The sequence below is a fragment of the Mobula hypostoma genome, chromosome 1 (assembly GCF_963921235.1).
Source record: "Mobula hypostoma chromosome 1, sMobHyp1.1, whole genome shotgun sequence".
Classification (NCBI taxonomy): domain Eukaryota; kingdom Metazoa; phylum Chordata; class Chondrichthyes; order Myliobatiformes; family Myliobatidae; genus Mobula; species Mobula hypostoma.
Window position 1 is genome coordinate 3982007 of NC_086097.1, and position 19387 is coordinate 4001393.

Consider the following 19387-nt stretch of genomic DNA (forward strand, 5'->3'; position numbering starts at 1 on the left):
TGCTCTGCCACAGACTGCAGTGGAGGCCAAGTCCATGTGTTTATTTAAAGTGGAAGTTGATCGATTCCTGATTAGTCAGGGCATCAAAGGATATGGCGAGAAGGCAGGTGGATGGGGTTGAGTGGGATCTGGGCTCAGCCATGATGGAATAGCGCAGCAACTCGATGGATTGAATGGCCTAATTCTGCCCCTATGTCTTATGGTCTTAAGGTAATCTTTATTTTTGTTTTGTTCCCAGATTCCAGCATCTTTAAAATCATGATTATAATGTTTCAAGATTTTCATCTTCTTTGCTTTCTGACATATTAACATACTAGTCTTGGAATACTATATTGTTACAGATACCATCCTTTGACACCTTATTGTCCTGTTTCCTAAGGCATAAAAGATCCTGGCAAACAGTTACCCACCCAATGTCACAAATCAAATTATGCTGATATATCTCAGTTTTATTTGCAAAATGTGACTGAAAACTTAGATTTATTGCAATCGCAAATAGTGGAGCGGGGGTGAAAATAAATGATGTCAAAAGTTCATGCAAAGTCACAAACAGAAGGGTTGTGTGTGGTGGCAATAATCTTCTGAGGTGTGTCTATTTCAATGCAAGGAGTATTGTGGGGAAGGCTGACGAGCTGAGGGCGTGGATTGACACATGGAATTACGACATTCTAGCCATTAGTGAAACTTAGCTACAGGAGGGGCAGGACTGGCAGCTTAATGTTCCAGGGTTCCGATGTTTCAGACGTGATAGAGGCAGAGCAATGAGGGATGGGGGGGGGGGGGGTGGCATTGCTAGTCAGGGAAAATATTACAGCAGTGCTCAGGCAGGACAGATCAGAGGGCTTGTCTACCAAGGCCATATGAATGGAACTGAGAAACAGGAAAGATACGACCACATTAATGGGGTTGTATTATACACCACCCAACAGTCAGAGAGAATTGGAGGAGCAAATCTGCAGAGAGATAGCAGACAACTGCCTGAAACATAAAGTTGTGATAGTAGGGGATTTTAATTTTCCACATATTGATTTGAGACTCCCATACTGTTAAAGGTCTAGATGGGTTAGAGTTTGTGAAATGTGTTCAGGAAAGTTTTCTAAATAGAGGTACCAACTAGAGGGGATGCAATATTAGATCTTCTATTAGGAAATGAGTTAGGACAGGTTACAGAAGTGTGTGTTGGGGAACACTTTGGTTCCAGTGACCATAACACCATTAGTTTCAACTTGATCATGGATAAAGACAGATCTGGTCCTCGGGTTGAGGTTCTAAACTGAAAAAAGGCCAGATTTGAAGAAATGAGAAAGGATCTAAAAAGCGTGGATTGGAACAGGTTGTTCTCTGGCAAGGATGTGATTCGTAAGTGGGAGGCCTTCAAAGGAGAAATTTTGAGAGTGCAGAGTTTGTATGTTCCTGTCAGGATTAAAGGCAAAGTGAATACGAATAAGGAACCTTAGTTCGCAAGGGATACTGGAACTCTGATATAAAAAAGAGAAATGAATGACATGTATAGGAAACAGGGCAAATAAGGTGCTTGAGGAGTATAAAAAGTGCCAAAAAAACTTAAGGAGGAAATCAGGAGGGCTAAAAGACATGAGGTTGCTTTGGCAGTCAAGGTGAAGGATAATTCAAAGAGCTTCTACAGGTATATTAAGAGCAAAAGGATAGTAAAGGATAAAATTGGTCCTCTTGAAGATCAGAGTGGTCGGCTATGTAAGGAACCAAAAGAAATGGAGATCTTAAATGGGTTCTTTACATCTGTATTTACTAAGGAAACTGGCATGGAGTCAATGGAAATAAGGCAAACAAGTAGTGAGGTCATGGAACCTATACAAATTGAGGAGGAGGAGGTGCTTGCTATCTTGAGGCAAATCAGAGTAGATAAATCCCTAGGACCTGACAGGGTATTCCCTTGGACCTTCAAGGAGACTAGTGTTGAAATTGCAGGGGCCCTGGCAGATATATTTAGAACGTCGGTATCTACGGGTGAAGTGCCGGAGGATTGGAGGATAGATCATGTTGTTCTGTTGTTTAAAAAAGGCTGTAAAAGTAACCCGGGAAATTATAGGCCGGTAAGTTTGACGTCGGTAGTAGGTAAATTATTGGAAGGACTACTAAGAGATAGGATCTACAAGTATTTCGATAGACAGGGACTTATTAGGGAGGGTCAACATGGCTTTGTGCGTGGTAGGTCATGTTTCACCAATCTGTTAGAGTTTTTTGAGGAGGTTACCAGGAAAGTGGATGAAGGGAAGGCAGTGGATGTTGTCTATATGGACTTCAGTAAGGCCTCTGACAAGGTTCCGCATGGGAGGTTAGTTAGGAAGATTCAGTCACTAGGTATACATGGAGAGGTAGCAAATTGGATTAGACATTGGCTCAATGGAAGAAGCCAGAGAGTGGTAATGGAGGATTGCTTCTCAGAGTGGAGGCCTGTGACTAGTGGTGTGCCACAGGGATCAGTGCTGGGTCCATTGTTATTTGTCATCTATATCAATGATCTGGACGATAATGTGGTAAATTGGATCAGCAAATTTGCTGATGATACAAAGATTGGAGGTGTAGTGGACAGTGAGGAAGGTTTTCAAAGCTTGCAGAGGGATTTGGACCAGCTGGAAAAGTGGGCTGAAAAATGGCAGATGGAGTTTAATACGGACAAGTGTCAGGTATTGCACTTTGGAAGGACAAACCAAGGTAGAACATACAAGGTCAAACACAAGGAAATCTGCAGATGCTGGAAATTCAAGTAACACATATTAAAAAATGCTGGTGAACGCAGCAGGCCAGGCAGTATCTATAGGAAGAGGTACAGTCGACGTTTCGGGCCGAGACCCTTCGTCAGGACTAACTCTCGGCCCGAAACGTCGACTGTACCTCTTCCTATAGCTGTTGCCTGGCCTGTTGCATTCACCAGCATTTTTTATGTGTAGAACATACAGGGTTAATGGTAGGGCACTGAGGAGTGCAGTGGAACAGAGGGATCTAGGAATATAGATACAAAATTATCTAAAAGTGTCCTCACAGGTAGATAGGATCGCAAAGAGAGCTTTTGGTACATTAGCCTTTATAAATCAAAGTATTGAGTATGAGTTGGAATGTTATGGTGAGGTTGTACAAGGCATTGGTGAGGCCGAATTTGGAGTATTGTGTTCAGTTTTGGTCACCAAATTACAGGAAGGATATAAATAAGGTTGAAAGAGTGCAGAGAAGGTTTACAAGGATGTTGCCGGGACTTGAGAAACTCAGTTACAGAGAAAAGTTGAATAGGTTAGGACTTTATTCCCTGGAGCGTAGAAGAATGAGGGGAGATTTGAAAGAGGTATATAAAATTATGATGGGTATAGATAGAGTGAATGCAAGCAGGCTTTTCCCACTGAGGCAAGGGGAGAAAAAAACCAGAGGACATGGGTTAAGGGTGAATGGGGAAAAGTTTAAATGGAACATTGGGGAGGGGTCTTCACACAGAGAGTGGTGGGAGTGTGGAATGAGCTGCCAGATGAAGTGGTAAATGTGAGCTCACTTTTAACATTTATGAAAAACTTGGACAGGTACGTGGATGAGAGGTGAATGGAGGGATACGGTCCAGGTGCAGGTCAGTGGGACTAGGCAGATGAATGGTTCGGCACAGCCAAGAAGGGCCAAAAGGCCTGTTTCTGTGCTGTAATGTTCTATGGTTCCAATAGAAACATGATGAATTGGTTGTGTAACATTTCAAGATACTCTAAAATTGTGGAAAAACAAATATTAATAAAAGTTCCTACTTTCAAGATGCAAGATTGTTTAATGCGATTTCAAGTAGATAACTGTTTTGTTCTTTTTGTACAATTGTTACTCTGGATCAGATGCGGCACAAACAAGAACACAAAAGATAACACAATAATAAACACAATGAATGTAAATGCAAAAGACAGTTTATATCCATAGACTAATTGTACATCCATAAAGTGACACTAAGCACGGGAGTGTCTGTATAAGGTGACTGACTGGAAATAATTAAGTAGTGGTGGTTGGGGATATGAAGGGGAGGGTTAGTAGGTGGAGGTGTTGATCAGTCTTACTGTTCGGGGAAAGTAACTGTTTTTGAGTCTGATGGTCCTGACATGGATGCTGCACAGCCTCCTCCTTGATGGGAGTGAGTTCAACCATCATTTAATCAGTTACAAGTGTTATTTGATGATGCATCATTACCATTTCAACATGTTCAGAATGACCACCTCACCTGAGTTGTTTCAAATGACAGAGATGTGGATGTCTTTCCTTTATCAATTCCCACAATCTCCCTGGTGTTGCAATCACGATTTCTGGTCTATAATTTAAAATCCTTTCCTGTTTCTGAGCAGCCATTCCTCCAACTATTGTCGCAGTTTTGATCCCTACAAATGTATAGATTTGCGATTTATTTATTCATTAGTGAGGAGTACACATATGGCACAATAAATTAAAAAATGTACAACAACCAGCTAGAGGGAGCAAATAATACACAAGCATATAGTATAAAACACAAGTCATGCTACAAATACGTTAGGTTTTTGAACAATCACCGGTGTAATATCTACAGTTCAGATTTGTTAATCCAGAGATATATTTCCACCATAGGACGTGCCATGAGAATTCAGCTGATTGATTCTTGAAATGAGAAGATGAACCTGAGGAGATGGTCCCATCTTTAATAAGTTAGTTACATTGCAGGTAGGATAGCTTAGATTTTCAGAAACCATTTTCCCTTTCCTGGAGGATCTACAACAAAAGGTCACAGTCTAATGATTAAAGGACCTATAATTTTAGAAGATACTGAAAATAAATTTTAATAAAAGGATGTCACTCAAAGTCAGAAACTATCCAAATATATTTTCCCTCAAGAGGACTGTTAATCTTTGGAACACTTCTTCAAAGGGTGATAGAAATGGTTTTTAAAATTTTTAAGGGAAAAGATTCTTGACAAGATAGGGGATAAAATCTTGCTGAGGTAGGTGTATCACAGTCATCACCATCACAGGCACAACCCTGCTCACCACTGAGGGGATCTTCAAGAGGTGGTGCCTTAAAAAGAGGTATCCATCATCAATGTCTCTGACCATCTAGGACTTGTCTTCTTCTCATTACTACTATGGTATAGGATGTGGTATAGGACCCTGAAGACCCACCCTTATTGTTTTAGAAACAGTTTCTGCCCCTCTGCCATCAGATTTCTGAATGGTCAACTAATACAAACTTGCTATTCCTATTTTTATTTATCTATCTATATGTCTAATATTTATTTAGAGATATAGTGTGGAAAAGGCCCTTCCAGCCCAATGACCTAGGCCACTCAGACCCAGCTATTTAATCCAGGTTGAATCACGGAACAATTAGTAACGACCAATTAACCTACTAGCCAGTTGCCTGGAGGGGGCAACTGGAGCATTCGGAGGGAACCCACGTGGTCATGGGAAGAACACACAAACTCCCTGCAGAGAGTTTTGGAATTGAACTCCGAACTCCAATGCACTGAGCTGAAAGAGCATCATGCTAATCATTATGCTATCGTTGTACCATTTATTTATTGCAACTTGCAAATTAGTTGATAAATTAGGTGATAATAAAACTGATTGTGAATATGGAATTAAGGACATAATCAAATCAGCTATTATCTTATTAAATGGCAAAGCAGGCTCCTGGGGCCAACTGGCTTACCTCCTCCTCCTACATGTTTGTAATGAGAACGTTCTATGAAAGTATACACACTTATAGGTGTAAATTGTTATCTCATCTCAGATTCCGTGGTTTCTAATTCAGAACCATTCTTTCTCATTTGTTTCACAAATATACAGTACAAAAGTCTTAGTACAAACTGTGCCTGTCACAAGTATTCAACCCCTTGGAAGTTTTCATGTTTTACTGTTTTACAACATTGAATCATAGTGGATTTAATTTGGCTTTTTTGACACTGATCAATGGAAAAAAACTCTTTCATATCAAAATGAAAACAAATTTCTACAGATTGGTCTAAATTTATTACAAATATTAAACATAAAATAATTGATTACATAATTACTTACCTCCTGCAAGTCAGTATTTAGTAGATGTACCTTTGGCAGCAATTACAGCCTTGAATCTGTGTGGATAGGTCTCTATCAGCTTTGCACTGCTGGACACTGCAGATTTCCCGTTCTTTACAAAACTGCTCAAGCTCTGTCAGATTGCATGGGAATCGTCAGTGAACAGCCCTTTTCAAGTCCAACCACAAATTCTCAATTGGATTGAGGTCTGGACTCTGACTTGGTCATTCCAGGACAATAACTTCATTGCTCCTAAGCCATTCCTATATATGACTTTATGCTTGGGGTCATTGTCTTGCTGGAAAACAAATCTTCTCCTACAGCACAGTTCTCTTGCAGACTGCATCAGGTTTTTCTCCAGGATTTCCCTGTTTTTTTGTTGCATTCATTTTACCCTCTACCTCACAAGCCTTTTAGGGCCTGCTGCAGTGAAACATCCTCACAGCATGATGCAGCCACCACCATGCTTCACAGTAGGGATGGTGGTTTTTTAATGATATGTGGCGTTCGGCTTACACCAAACATAACGTTTAGCCTGATGGTTAAAAGGTTCAATTTTGGTTTCATTAGATCATAGACCCTTCTTCCTGCTGATTTCAGAGTCTCTCACATGCCTTCTGGCAAACTCTAGCTCAGATTTCATGTAGGATTTTTCAACAGTGGCTTTCACTTTGCTGCTCTCCCATAAAGCTTGTATGTGCAGTCTCTCCTATGAAGCTTGTAACTCCTTCAGAGTTGTCATAGGCCTCTTGGCGGCCTCCCTCACTCATCTTCTTCTTGACTGGTCACCCGGTTTTTGAGGATGGTCTGCTCAAAGTAAATATACAGCTGTGCCATATTCTTTCCATTTCTTGATAATTCACTTAACTGTACTCCAGTGACTTGGAAATTTTCTTGTATCCGTCTCCTGACTTGTGCATTTCAAAACTTTTTTGTGGAGATGCATGGAGTGTTCTTTTGACTTCATGGTGTAGGTTTTGCCAGGATACTGACTCACCAGCTGCTGGACCTTCCAGATACATTTACTACAATCAATTGAAACACCTTGACTGAACACAGCGATCTCCATTTAACTATGTGACTTCTAAAACCAACTGGCTGCACCCGTGATGATTTGGTGTGTCATATTAAAAGGGGTGAATACTGATGCAAACAATATTTTTGTGTTTTATACTGTATATGTAATTCATTTAGCTCTCTTTGTAGAGATCTGTTTTCACTTTGAAATGAAAGAGTCCTTTTTCTGTTGATCAGCGTCAAAAAAGCCAAATTAAATCCACCGTGATTAAATGTTGTAAAACAATAAACAGGAAAACTTCTGGGGTGGGGGGGTTGAATTATTTTTATAGGTATTGTATGTATAGCTTGAACGCCTAAGATTTTTGCACGGTACTATATTTGTCAGCGAGCATGTAAATCTAGAGGGAGCAAGGTTGTTTGGAATGGCGAGAGTGGAGTACAGCGAGAGGGTTGTAGAGAAGGAGTGGAGAGTAGGCAGGTGCAGACACACCCAGCCTTGAGACACCAAACAAGGTTTCAAAGGTTTCTGGAGTGGAGTGACGATGGCACTAAACAGCAACTCCTTTGCTTGCATCTTCAGAAACAGCTCTATTTCCATCTTTAATATCTTTATTTTTCCCTTTCAGGGTTCTTTTGAAGACCCTGACCTGGAGTTACACATTGACTACGGTTCTTTGCGGGAATGGGACTCACACTCGGGGTTTCATAACCAGCCGTTGTTGTTTGGCACGTCAAGGGCTCGGCCTAAGAATCCAGGTGGGATTTGGAAGCCTAGGATCTCAGGGCTCAGGAGATGGGCAGATCAAGAGTCGATGTCACGACAGGAGACCTGTGCGTCATCGGGGGAGTTGGAATATCTGCGGTTGTGTGCCCAGATTTTTGGGCACAGAACACGAAAAAAGTGACGTGGCAGACTTTTAACATCGTAAACCAGCAAGTTGTTTGTTACGTCTCCCCACTCGATGGGAAAACAGACACCTCTTTCTCCCTTATTAAGGCGAGAAAGAACCAGTGGTATGTCGAATACCAGGTGAAACGCAAAGTCTTTGGGGTAACTGCGTCTGTGTTTTTTGCTGTTGCTTTGTTCACACTTGAGTGCTCGGTGGCGGGTGCCAATCCTCTTTTTTTTGCCTGTGAGGGGAGGGGGGATTATTGCTTGCTGCCATCCACTTACATGCAGGAGGAGGGAGCTGGGGGGTACTTTAGGGTTCTAACATTTGACTGTCATTCATTTTTTGGGGCACTCCTCTGTTTTCGTGGATGGTTGTGAACAAAAAGCATTTCAGGATGTATATTGTATACATTTCTCTGACTTATTGTGAAGATGAGACCACATTTTATGAGTAATTAATGCAGAAAACCAAGGCATTGGCCTTAATTAATCGTGGGATTGAATTTAGGAGCCAAGAGGTAATGTTACAGCTATACAGGGCCCTGGTCAAACCCCACTGGAGTACTGTGCTCAGTTCTGGTCACCTCACTACAGGAAGGACGTGGAAACTATAGAAAAGGTGCAGAGGAGATTTACAAGGATGTTGCCTGGATTGGGGAACATGCCTTATGAAAATAGGTTGAGTGAACTCGGCCTTTATTCCTTGGAGCGACGGAGGATGAGAGGTGACCTGATAGAGGTGTACAAGATGATGAGAGGCATTGATCATGTGGATACTCAGAGGCTTTTTCCTAGGGCTGAAATGGTTAACACAAGAGGGCACAGTTTTAAGGTGCTTGGATGTAGGTACAGGAGATGTCGGGGGTAAGTTTTTTTAAGCAGAGAGTTGCGAGTTTGTGGAATGTGCTGCCGGTGACGGTGGAGGAGGCAGATACGATAGGGTCTTTTATGGTTAACCCTAGGTAATTTCTAAGGTAAGGACATGTTTGGCACAGCATTGTGGGCTGAAGGGCCTGTATTGTGCTATAGGTACTCTATGTTTCTAAGCAATGCCCGGCTGTACTAAGTTATCAAGGTAATTTCATTAAGCAATGTAGTTCGCTAGTCTGCACCAAGTATGTTCCATTTAAAATGGGACAGCCACTGGATTTTAGCCTAACAATTAAAATGAGGCATTAATCTGAAATACTTTCTAAATATAAGTAAGAATCATGGGAAGAGAGCAAATTATATGAAAAATCAATATTTTTTTATTTCACATAGCAATAGCACTGTATCTAAAGTAGCATTAGTAAGCTGCAAAACAGTGTAGACTGCATTACTTACCAGTGAATTTGGTGACTGCATCAATGTGATGTTTTACCTGCACAGCTAATTCTCTTGTTGGAGTCAGGACCAAGCCCAAGAGTGGCTTTTTAACATTAGAAGCCTCCGCATTCTCGAAATCAAAGTTTACATTGTTGATCACTTTTACACAACCCAGGTTGGAATTCTCTTCATCACCACTTTCTTCCACTTCTTCACTTTCTTCCAGATGTTCACTATCAATTTTAATTAGGTCGTCAATAAATGTTTCCTGGCCTTCATTAGAATCCTGGTTCTCGTGCATTTCCTCATTCTTCTTCAATCTGGCTTCTTCAGCTTGCCTCCACTCTAATATAAGGTGGATCATGGGAATAGCAAACGCTAGCGTTTTACCACTACCTACAAATTTTTAAAAAAAGTCACTGGAGTCACATAATTCATTTTGAATGAGCAGATCAAGAATTGGCAAATTCCAGAAAAATCACCTGTATAACAATTAAAATCTAAAATCTATAACATTTTTATATGGATGAACATAAACAAAGTTGTTTCTTTTGATAGTGATAATATATTTATTTGGATTCAAAGTACCACAGTAAAAACTTGATGAGGTTATCAGTCAAAAAGTGAAAAAAAAACAGCTGCTGGAAAAACTCAGCAGGGTTCAGCAGAATCTGTACAAAAGGAAATAGTTAGTGTTCAGGTCAATTTTAATGCAACATCTGAATCAGAATCAGATTTAATATCACTGCCATACATTGTGAAATATGTTTTTTGCGGCAGTAGGGAAGTGCAATACATAATAAAAGCTATATATATGTGCACGCGCGCACACACACACTTTTTTATTATTAGTTAATATTATTAATATATTTATTATTACTGCTGTGTTTTTAAATGTTGCTGCTGTAATTAAACAATTTTCCACTCTGGATCAATAAAGTTTTTTTATACACACACACACTTGCAAGAAAAAAATTGTGAATTCTTTGCAATTATCTGGTTTTCTGCATTAATTACTCATAAAATGTGGTCCGATCTTCACCTAAGTCACAATAATAGACAAACACAATATGCTTAAACTAATAACACACTTCTCGTCAATACTGAGTACACAATTTAAACAACCATAGTCTAGGTTCAAGAAAGTACGTGAACCTCTAGTATAATGCTTTCTACAAAAGCTATTTGGAGTCAGGTCTTCAATCAATGAGATGAGATTGGAAGTGTGGGTTGTAGAGGTGCCCTGCCCTATATTAAAAAAGACACACAAAGCCAGGTTACTGACAGAGCCTGCTCTCCTCGAGAAAGATCTGTTTATGTGCACCATGCCTTGATCAAAACAACTTTCAGAGGACCTTAGAAGAATTGTAAAGATGCATGAAGCTGGAAAAGACCTGCGTGTTCATCAGTCCACAGTAAGAAAAATTGTCTTCAAATGCAAGAAATTCAATACTGTTGCTACTCTCCATAAGAGTGGGTATCCTGCAAATGTCACACCAGAGCACAATGTGCAATGCTAAAGGAGATGAAAAAAAAACATAATAAACGTAAGGGTAACAGCAGAAGACCTGCAGCATTCTCTAGAACTTGCTGAAGTCTCTGTTCATGTGTCCACTATAAGAAAAACACTGAATGAGAATGGTGTTCATGGAAGGACACCACAGAGGAAACCACAACTCTCCAAAAAAAAAACACTGCTGCATGTCTTAGGTTTGTGGATGATCCACAACACTTTTGGGACAACGTTCTGTGGACAGATGAGACAAAGTTCAGCTTTTTGGCAGAAATGCCATGCTATGTTTGGAGGAAGAATTCAACTGCACACCAACACCAAAACCTCATCCGAACTGTGAAGCACGGTAGAAGGAGGATCGTGGTTTGGGGCTGCTTTGCTCCCTCAGGGCCCGGACAGTTTGTAGTAAGTGAGGGAACAATGAATTCAACATTGTATCAAGACATTTTACAGGAGAATGTTAGGGTAGCAGTCCATCACCTGAAGCTTAATACAATTTGGATGATGCAACAGGACAATGATCCAAAATAGAAGAGAACAATAGAATAGTATAAAAAGAAGAAAGCAACACACATCAAAGTTGCTGGTGAACACAGCAGGCCAGGCAGCATCTGTAGGAAGAGGTACAGTCGACGTTTCAGGCCGAGACCCTTCGTCTATCCTGACATGTTCGCATAAAAAGAAGAAATTCAGGTTTCGGAATGGCCAAGTCAGTCCAGGCTTTAACCCAATTGAGATGCTGTGACATGACCTGAAGAGGGCTGTTCATGCAAGGTATTCCTGAAATATTGATGAACTAAAACAGTTTTCAATGGTGGAATGGTCTAAAATTACACCAAGCCAATGTGCAGGACTGATCAACAGTTACCAGAAATGTTTAGCTGTTATTGCTAAAAGAGGTTCTAACATTTATTAAATACATGTATTCACATAGTTTTTCCAGCCTGGACTGTGAATGATTAAACAATGTGTTGAATAAAGACATGAAAAGTACAATTGTTTACATGATAATTAGTATATGCAGATTGTGTTTGTCTATTATTGTGATTTAAATGAAGATCAGACCACATTTTATGAGTAATTAATGCAGAAAATATATGCAATTAAGGAGTAATTTAATGAGTAAATATATGCAAAAGGAAAAAGAAAACATGTCGGATTGTGAATATTGTATATAAGGTTCATTGCCCATTCAAAATCTGATGGCAGTGGGGTAGTAGTTGTTTCTGAAACATTGAGTATGTGTCTTAAATACCTCATGAACATCGTGGGGCACTGATACTGTCATTGCCGATAACTGGACTCAGAACTTACTGCTGAAACACACTTTATTTTACTTTTGCACAAGGGGAACACCGTAGCCCGTCACCACACTGTTCTGAATTCTGAACAGAGAAATGCTACTTTTTACAGAACTAACTTGCAGTTATGGAAATTGACCATTGGTAAACTAAGTATGTTTGAATTCCTTACTTGCAAGAACAATCGCCATTCATAATAAAGATGTTAAAAGTCAATAGAAACTACAAGCTGACAACTGATGATACTTTGAAGTTAGTAAAGGAATTCTCCCTTAGTTGTTGTGTGTGCATTGAATCACTTATCTCATCTCCAGACCCCTGGGATGTTAAGCTTTCTTACCTGGCACTATCTGCAGGCTATACTAGCCTGGATATTATGTTAACGCTTGCCTTATGCAACTTCCACAATATAATAGACTACCAAAACAAGAGCGGTGTTCCTTTTTTACTTCAGGGTTATAGTATGAGTATATCAGACAGACTTACTGGTAAGAGGTCACAAGAGATTCAGGAAAATACTAAAACTCTAACTGTATACTTAAACTATCTTTAGCTTTCTCCAATACAATGGAGATCCCATTGTGAGTACTAAGTGCAGCATACTAAATTAGAAAAGGCACAAGAGAGACTGGGATAAATTGGATATGAATACAGACGGTGTGGTTTGAAGCTGCATTTTACTGCTGTATATATATGTTATGTGTTCTGTGTGCCTTGTGTTGTGTGTGACTATTGGTACTGTCCCTGGACCAACAGTTTTGCTTGGCTGTATTCATGGATATTCAAGTATGGTTTATTGACAATTAAACTTGAACTTGAACAGTAAAATTGCAGATGATTGGTGGCAGATCGGAATAACATCTCCTCCTTGATGGCAATCAGCAATAGCACACCTCAAGGAAGTGCTCAGTCCACTACTCTACTCTCTCTACACTCACGACTGGGTGGCTAGGCACAGCTCAAACGCCATCTATAAATTTGCTGACAACACAACTATTGTTGGCGGAATTTCAGATAGTTACAAGAAGTCCTAAAGGAGTAAGATAGCTCAGCTGGTTGAGTGGTGTTCGCAACAACTCAATGCAAGACCAAGGAATCGATTGTGGACGTCAGGAAGGGGAAGTTGGGGGAGCACACACCATTCCTCATCGAGGGATCAGGAGTGGAAATGGTAAGCAGTTTCAAGTTCCTGGGTGTCAAAATCTTCAAAGATTTATCCTGGGCCTGAATCACAAAGAGGGAATGACAGCAGCTATATTTCATTAGGAGTTTGAGGAGATTTAGTACATCGCCAAAGACACTCGCAAATTTCTACAGATGTACCGTGGACAGCATTCTAACTGGTTGCATCACTATATGGTATGGAGGAGCCACTGCACAGGATAGAAAGGAGCTGCATAAAGCTGAAAAATGAGCCACTGCCATCATGGGCACTAGCCTCCCCAGCACTGAGGACACTTTCAAAAGGCGGCATCAATCATTAAGATCACCATCACCCAGGATACCTCTTCTCATTTCTACCATCAAAGAAGCTCAAGAGATTGAAGACACACATTCATCTTCTTCCTCTTACACCAGTGATATTAAACCAGATTCTAATTCTGGCACAGAAGATGATAAGGAAAGCTTTCTAAGGCTACAGAATTATATAGATCAGCTTAAAGCAGGTGGAACAATGGTCAATGGAATTTAATTGAGGTCCCATGACACAGTTATGTAGGACAAGGGAGAATGGGTTAATGGTGACAGCTAAAATGTTTAAAGCAGCATTTGTCAACCTGGGGTCCATGGACTCCTCAGTTAATGGTAAGGTTCCATGGTGTAAAAAGGTTGGGAACTCCTGGCTTAGAGGGATCTAATACCGATTTTTCAGAGTGGTTGTAGCCTGGAATATACAGCCTGAAGAAATGGTAAGGGCAGAAACTCTCAAGACAGTTGAGAAGCACCTATACACATCACTGGAACTCTCAAGGCATACAAAGTGCCCTCTTTGTGTTGTATGACTACGAATATTTAATTCACTCCTACTCTGACATTTTTATCTTTAGTTTTGTACACCAACAAAGCCACTTGCAATGTCAAACAAGTTTGCATCTTCCAACTTGGCACATTACTGCCCTCAAAACATAACAACAGTCTCAAAAATTTCAGATTCCATTTGGGATTAACTAAACTTTGCAAGGCTGAAATCTAAAGCATCAAGTATACATGCTTTGACAAGGATAACATTTTCTGTTAAAATTTTGCCTAAATTTTCAACAAATTAATGCTCAAAGTGTTTCTCTTTGTTGGCCAGACTGATTTAATATCCTACAAGGGAATGTCAGCTTGAATCATTGAGTGTTTTCATGGCAGCCAGCAACCCGTAAGACATAGGAGCAGAATTAGGCCATTCAGCCCATCGAGTTTGCTTCGCTATTCCATTGTGGCTGAACCCGAATCCCCATACCCTTGCCTTCCGACATAACCTTTGATACACTGACTATCAGGAAACGGTCAACTTCTGCCTTAAATATACACACGGACATGGCCTCCACTGAAGTCTGTGGCAGAGCTTTAAAAAAAAACCTCCTTATCTCTGTTCTAAAGGGTTGCCCCTCAATTCTGAGGTCGCGCCCTCTGGTTCTGGATACCCCCACCACAGGAAACATCCTCTCCACATCCACCCATCCAGTCCTTCCAACATTCAGTAGGTTTCAATGTGATTCTCCCTGCATTCTTCTAAATTCCAGTGAGTACAAGCCTGAAGTTGCCAAACGCTCCTCATATCTTAACCCGTTCATTCCCGGAAGCATCCTGTGAACCTCCTTTGGACTTTCTCCAATGACAACACAGATATTAGTCTGCATTAAGAGGGTGCCAGTCTTATCCTGAGGCTGTGCCCCCTTGTGCTATACTCTCCCACCATGGGAAACATCCTTTCCACAATCTACCCTATCTGGGACTTTCAACATTCAAAAGGTTTCAATGAGATCCCCCCTCATCCTTCTGAATTCCAGGGAGTACAGACCCAGAGCCATCATACGTTCCTCGTATGATAACCCTTTCATTTCCAGAATCATCCTTGTGAATCTCCTCTGAACCCTCTCCAATGTCAGCACATCTTTTCTAAGATGAGGGGCCCAAAACTGTTCACAATATTCAAAGTGAAGCCTCACCAGTGCCTTATAAAGCCTCAGCATCACATCCTTCTTCTTGTATTCTAGACCTCTTGAAATCAATGCTAACAAGGCATTTGCCTTCCTCACCACCGTCTCAACCTACGTTAACCTTCAGGGTGTTCTGCACAAGGACTCCCAAGACCCTTGGCATTCCAGAATCGTGGATTTTCTCCCCATTTAGAAAATAGTCTGCACATTTATTTCTACTACCAAAGTGTATGACCATGCATTTTCTAACATTGTATTTCATTTGCCACTTTCTTGCCCATTCTCCTAATCTGTCAAAGTCCTTTTGCCTACCTGTTTCCTTAACACTACCTGCCCCTACACCAATCTTTGTATCATCTGCAAACCTGGCAACAAAGCCATCTATTTCATCATCTAAATCATTTACATACAGCATAAAAAGAAGCGATCCCAACACCAACACCTGCGGAACACCACTAGTCACTGGCGGCCAACCAGACAAGAATCCTTTTATTCCCACTCGTTGCCTTCTTCAATCAGCTAATGCTCGCACCATGTTAGTAACTTTCCTGTAATAACATGGGCACTTAACTTGGTAAGCAGCCTCATGTGTGGCACCTTGTCAAAAGCCTTCTGAAAGTCCAAATATACAACATCCACTACATCCCCTTTATGTATCCTACTTGTAATCTCCTCAAATGAATTCCAACAAGTTTATCAGGCAGGATTTTTATCTTGTCCTGTGTCACCAAGTACTCCATCACCCCATCCTTAACAATTTATTCTAACATTCTCCCAACCACTGAGGTCAGGCTAACTGGTTGACAGTTTCCTTTCCATTGCCTTCCTCCTTTCTTAAAGAGTGGAATGATATTTGCCACTTTCCAGTGCTCTGGCACCATGCCAGAGTCCAATGATTTTTGAAAGATCATTTCTAATGCCACCACAATCTCAAACACTACATTTTTCATAACTCTAGAATGCAGTTCATCTGGTCCAGATGACTTATGTACCTTTAGCACCTTCTCTCTTGTAATAATAACTGCACCCACTTCTCTTCCTTCATGCACTACAACATCAGGCACACTGGTGTCCTCCACAGTGAAGATTGATGCAAAATACTCATTTAGTTCATCAGCCATCTCCTTGGCCCGCGTTATTATTTCTCCTGCCTCATTTTCTAGCGGTCCTATATCCACACTCATTTCACTTTTATTTCTAACATATTTGAAAAAACTTTTACTATCAACTTTGATATTATTTGCTAGCTTATATATATTTCATATTTCATCTTTTCCCTAATGTTTTTTTTTTGCTCTCTGTAGGTTTTTAAAAACTTCCAAATTCTCTTATCTTCTCACTAATTTTTGCTTTGTTGTATGCCCTTCTCCTTTGCTTTTACAATAGCTTTGACTTCCTTTGTCAGTCATGGTTGTACTATTTTATTATTTGAGTATTTCTTCATTTTTGGAATATACATGTCCTGCACCTTCCTTATTTTTCCCAGAAATGCACACCATTGCTGCTCTGCTGATATTCCTCTCAGCAGCTCCTTCCAATTTACTTTGGCCAACTCCTCTCTTATACCACTGTAATTTCCTTTATTCCACTGAAATACTGCTACATCAGACTTTACTTTCTCCCTATCAAATTTCATGTTGATCTCAATCATATTGTGATCACTGGTTCCTAAGGGTTCTTTTACCTTAAGCTCCGTAATCACCACTGGTTCATTACATAACACCCAATCCAGTATAGCTGATTCCCTAGTAGGCTCAACGACAAACTGGTCTAAAAAGCCATCTCTTAGGCGTTAACAAACTCACTCTCTTGAGATTCATTACCAGTCTGATTTTCCCAATTGACCTGCATGTTAAAATCTCCCATGACTACCATAACATTGCTCCTTTTGACTCGCTTTTTCTATTTCCTGTTATAACCTGTGGTCTACCTCCCTGCCACTGCTGGGAGGCCTGTATATAACTGCCATCAATGTCCTTTTACCCTTGCAGTTTCTTAACTCAACCCACAAGGATTCAACATCTCCTGATCCTATGTCACATCTTTCTACTGATTTGATGCCATTCTTTACAGTAGAGCCACACCAACCTCTCTGCCTACCTTCCTATCCCTCCAATACAATGTGTAACCTTGGACATTCAGCTCCCAATTACAACCATCCTTCAGCCATGATTCAGTAATGGCCACAACATCATGCCTGGCAATCTGTAATATTGCAACAAGATCTTCCACCTTATTTCTTATACTACGTGCATTTAGATACAACACCTTGAGTACCGTACTTGCTATCCTTTCTGATTTTGCATCCCTAATGATTTGATACACAGCCTGTTGACTGCAATTAAGTTGCATCACCTGCCTGCCCTTCCTGACAGTCTGGCTGTACGCTATCTTCACTTTTTTACCATTCGCCCTTTCCTGAGTCCCTTCAGTCTGGTTTCCACCCCACTGCCAAATTCATTTAAACCCTCCCCAACAGCTCTAACAAACCTGCCCACAAGAATATTGGTCCCCCTCGAGTTCAGGTGCAACACATCACTTTTGAACAGGTCATACCTCCCCCAGAAGAGATCCTAATGATCCAAGAACCTGAAGCCCTGCCCACTGCACCAGCTTCTCAGCCACACATTTATCTGCCAACTCATCCTGTTTCTACCCTCACTGCCACGTAGCACAGGCAGCAATCCAGAAATTACTACCCTTAGCTGTCTTGCATCTTCGGGTTGACTACTTCCTTGTAAGCTTGATCAATTATGTCCTCACTCTCTCGTACAAGCCGAAGGTCATCCAGTTGCTGTTCCAAATCCTTTTCTTTCTTTTTAAATCTTTTTATTGAGTAAGTATACAAAAAAGGTAAGCCATATAAACATTAATACAATGTTAAAGTATAATAAAATTCCAAAAGATAACAATACCAAAAAGAAAATACTACAAACAATGTAATTTAAGCATAAGAAACCAAGATAACATAATAGTATACTAGATTTTATATATATCAATGGAAAAAAAGAAAAAAAAAACCCCCCAAAAAAACCCACCGTGCAACTAACTAAAAGCAAAGCAAAGCAATGGGCTAACTTGAAACCAAACAGAGTTAAACTTAAAATCACGTCCTCAATCCCGACCTCCATTAAAACAGTAAAAAAAAACAAGAAGGGTAAATATTACATTAAATGAAAATATCGAATAAAAGGTCCCCAAATCTGTTCAAATTTAAATGAAGAATCATAAAGGTTACTTCTAATTTTCTCCAGATTCAAACATAAGATCGTCTGAGAAAACCAAAAAAAGGTAGTTGGAGCATTAAGCTCTTTCCAATGTTGTAAAATACATCTTTTCGCCATTAAAGTAAGAAATGCAATCATTCTACGGGCTGAAGGGGAAAGATTACTAGAAATTTTAGGTAGTCCAAAGATAGCAGTAATAGGGTGAGGAGAGATATCTATATTTAATACCTTAGAAATAATATTGAAAATATCTCTCCAAAAAGTTTCCAAAGTAGGGCAAGACCAAAACATATGAGTTAAAGAGGCTATCTGCCCCGAACATCTATCACAGAAAGGATTAATATGCGAGTAAAAACGCGCTAACTTATCTTTGGACATATGTGCTCTATGAACCACTTTAAATTGAATTAGGGAATGTTTAGCACAAATAGAGGAAGTATTAACTAATTGTAAAATCTGCCCCCAATCATCCACAGAAATGGTAAGCCCCAATTCCTGTTCCCAATCTACCCTAATCTTATCAAATGGAGCTTTCCTAAGTTTCATAATAATATTATAAATCATAGCCGATGCACCTTTCTGACATGGATTAAGGTTAATTATCGAATCTAAAATATATATAGGAGGAAGCATTGGAAAGGAAGAAAGTATAGTACTTAGGAAATTTCTAACTTGTAAATATCTAAAAAAATGTATTCTTGATAAGTTATATTTATTAGATAATTGTTCAAAAGACATAAGGGAACCATCTAAAAATAAATCCAAAAACCGTAAAATACCCTTAGTCTTCCAAGTTTGAAAAGCGCGATCCGTAAAAGAGGGAGGAAAAAATATGTTACCTAAAATAGGAATCGCTAACCCGAATTGATTAAGATCAAAAAATTTTCTGAATTGAAACCAAATACGCAAAGCATATTTAACAATCGGGTTAGAGACCTG

General features: G+C 40.0%; 1 protein-coding gene across 1 annotated transcript in view; it reads right to left on the reverse strand.

Annotated features, from left to right (window-relative positions):
- Positions 1 to 19387, reverse strand: part of ddx24 (DEAD (Asp-Glu-Ala-Asp) box helicase 24) — a 56440-nt gene that overhangs the window by 25570 nt on the left and 11483 nt on the right. Inside the window, exons 3-4 of the mRNA XM_063043356.1 lie at positions 9277 to 9654; positions 4220 to 4373 (exon numbers count right to left, since the gene is read on the reverse strand). Of these exons, the coding sequence (XP_062899426.1) occupies positions 4220 to 4373; positions 9277 to 9654 (532 nt within the window). The remainder of the gene's footprint in view (positions 1 to 4219; positions 4374 to 9276; positions 9655 to 19387) is intronic.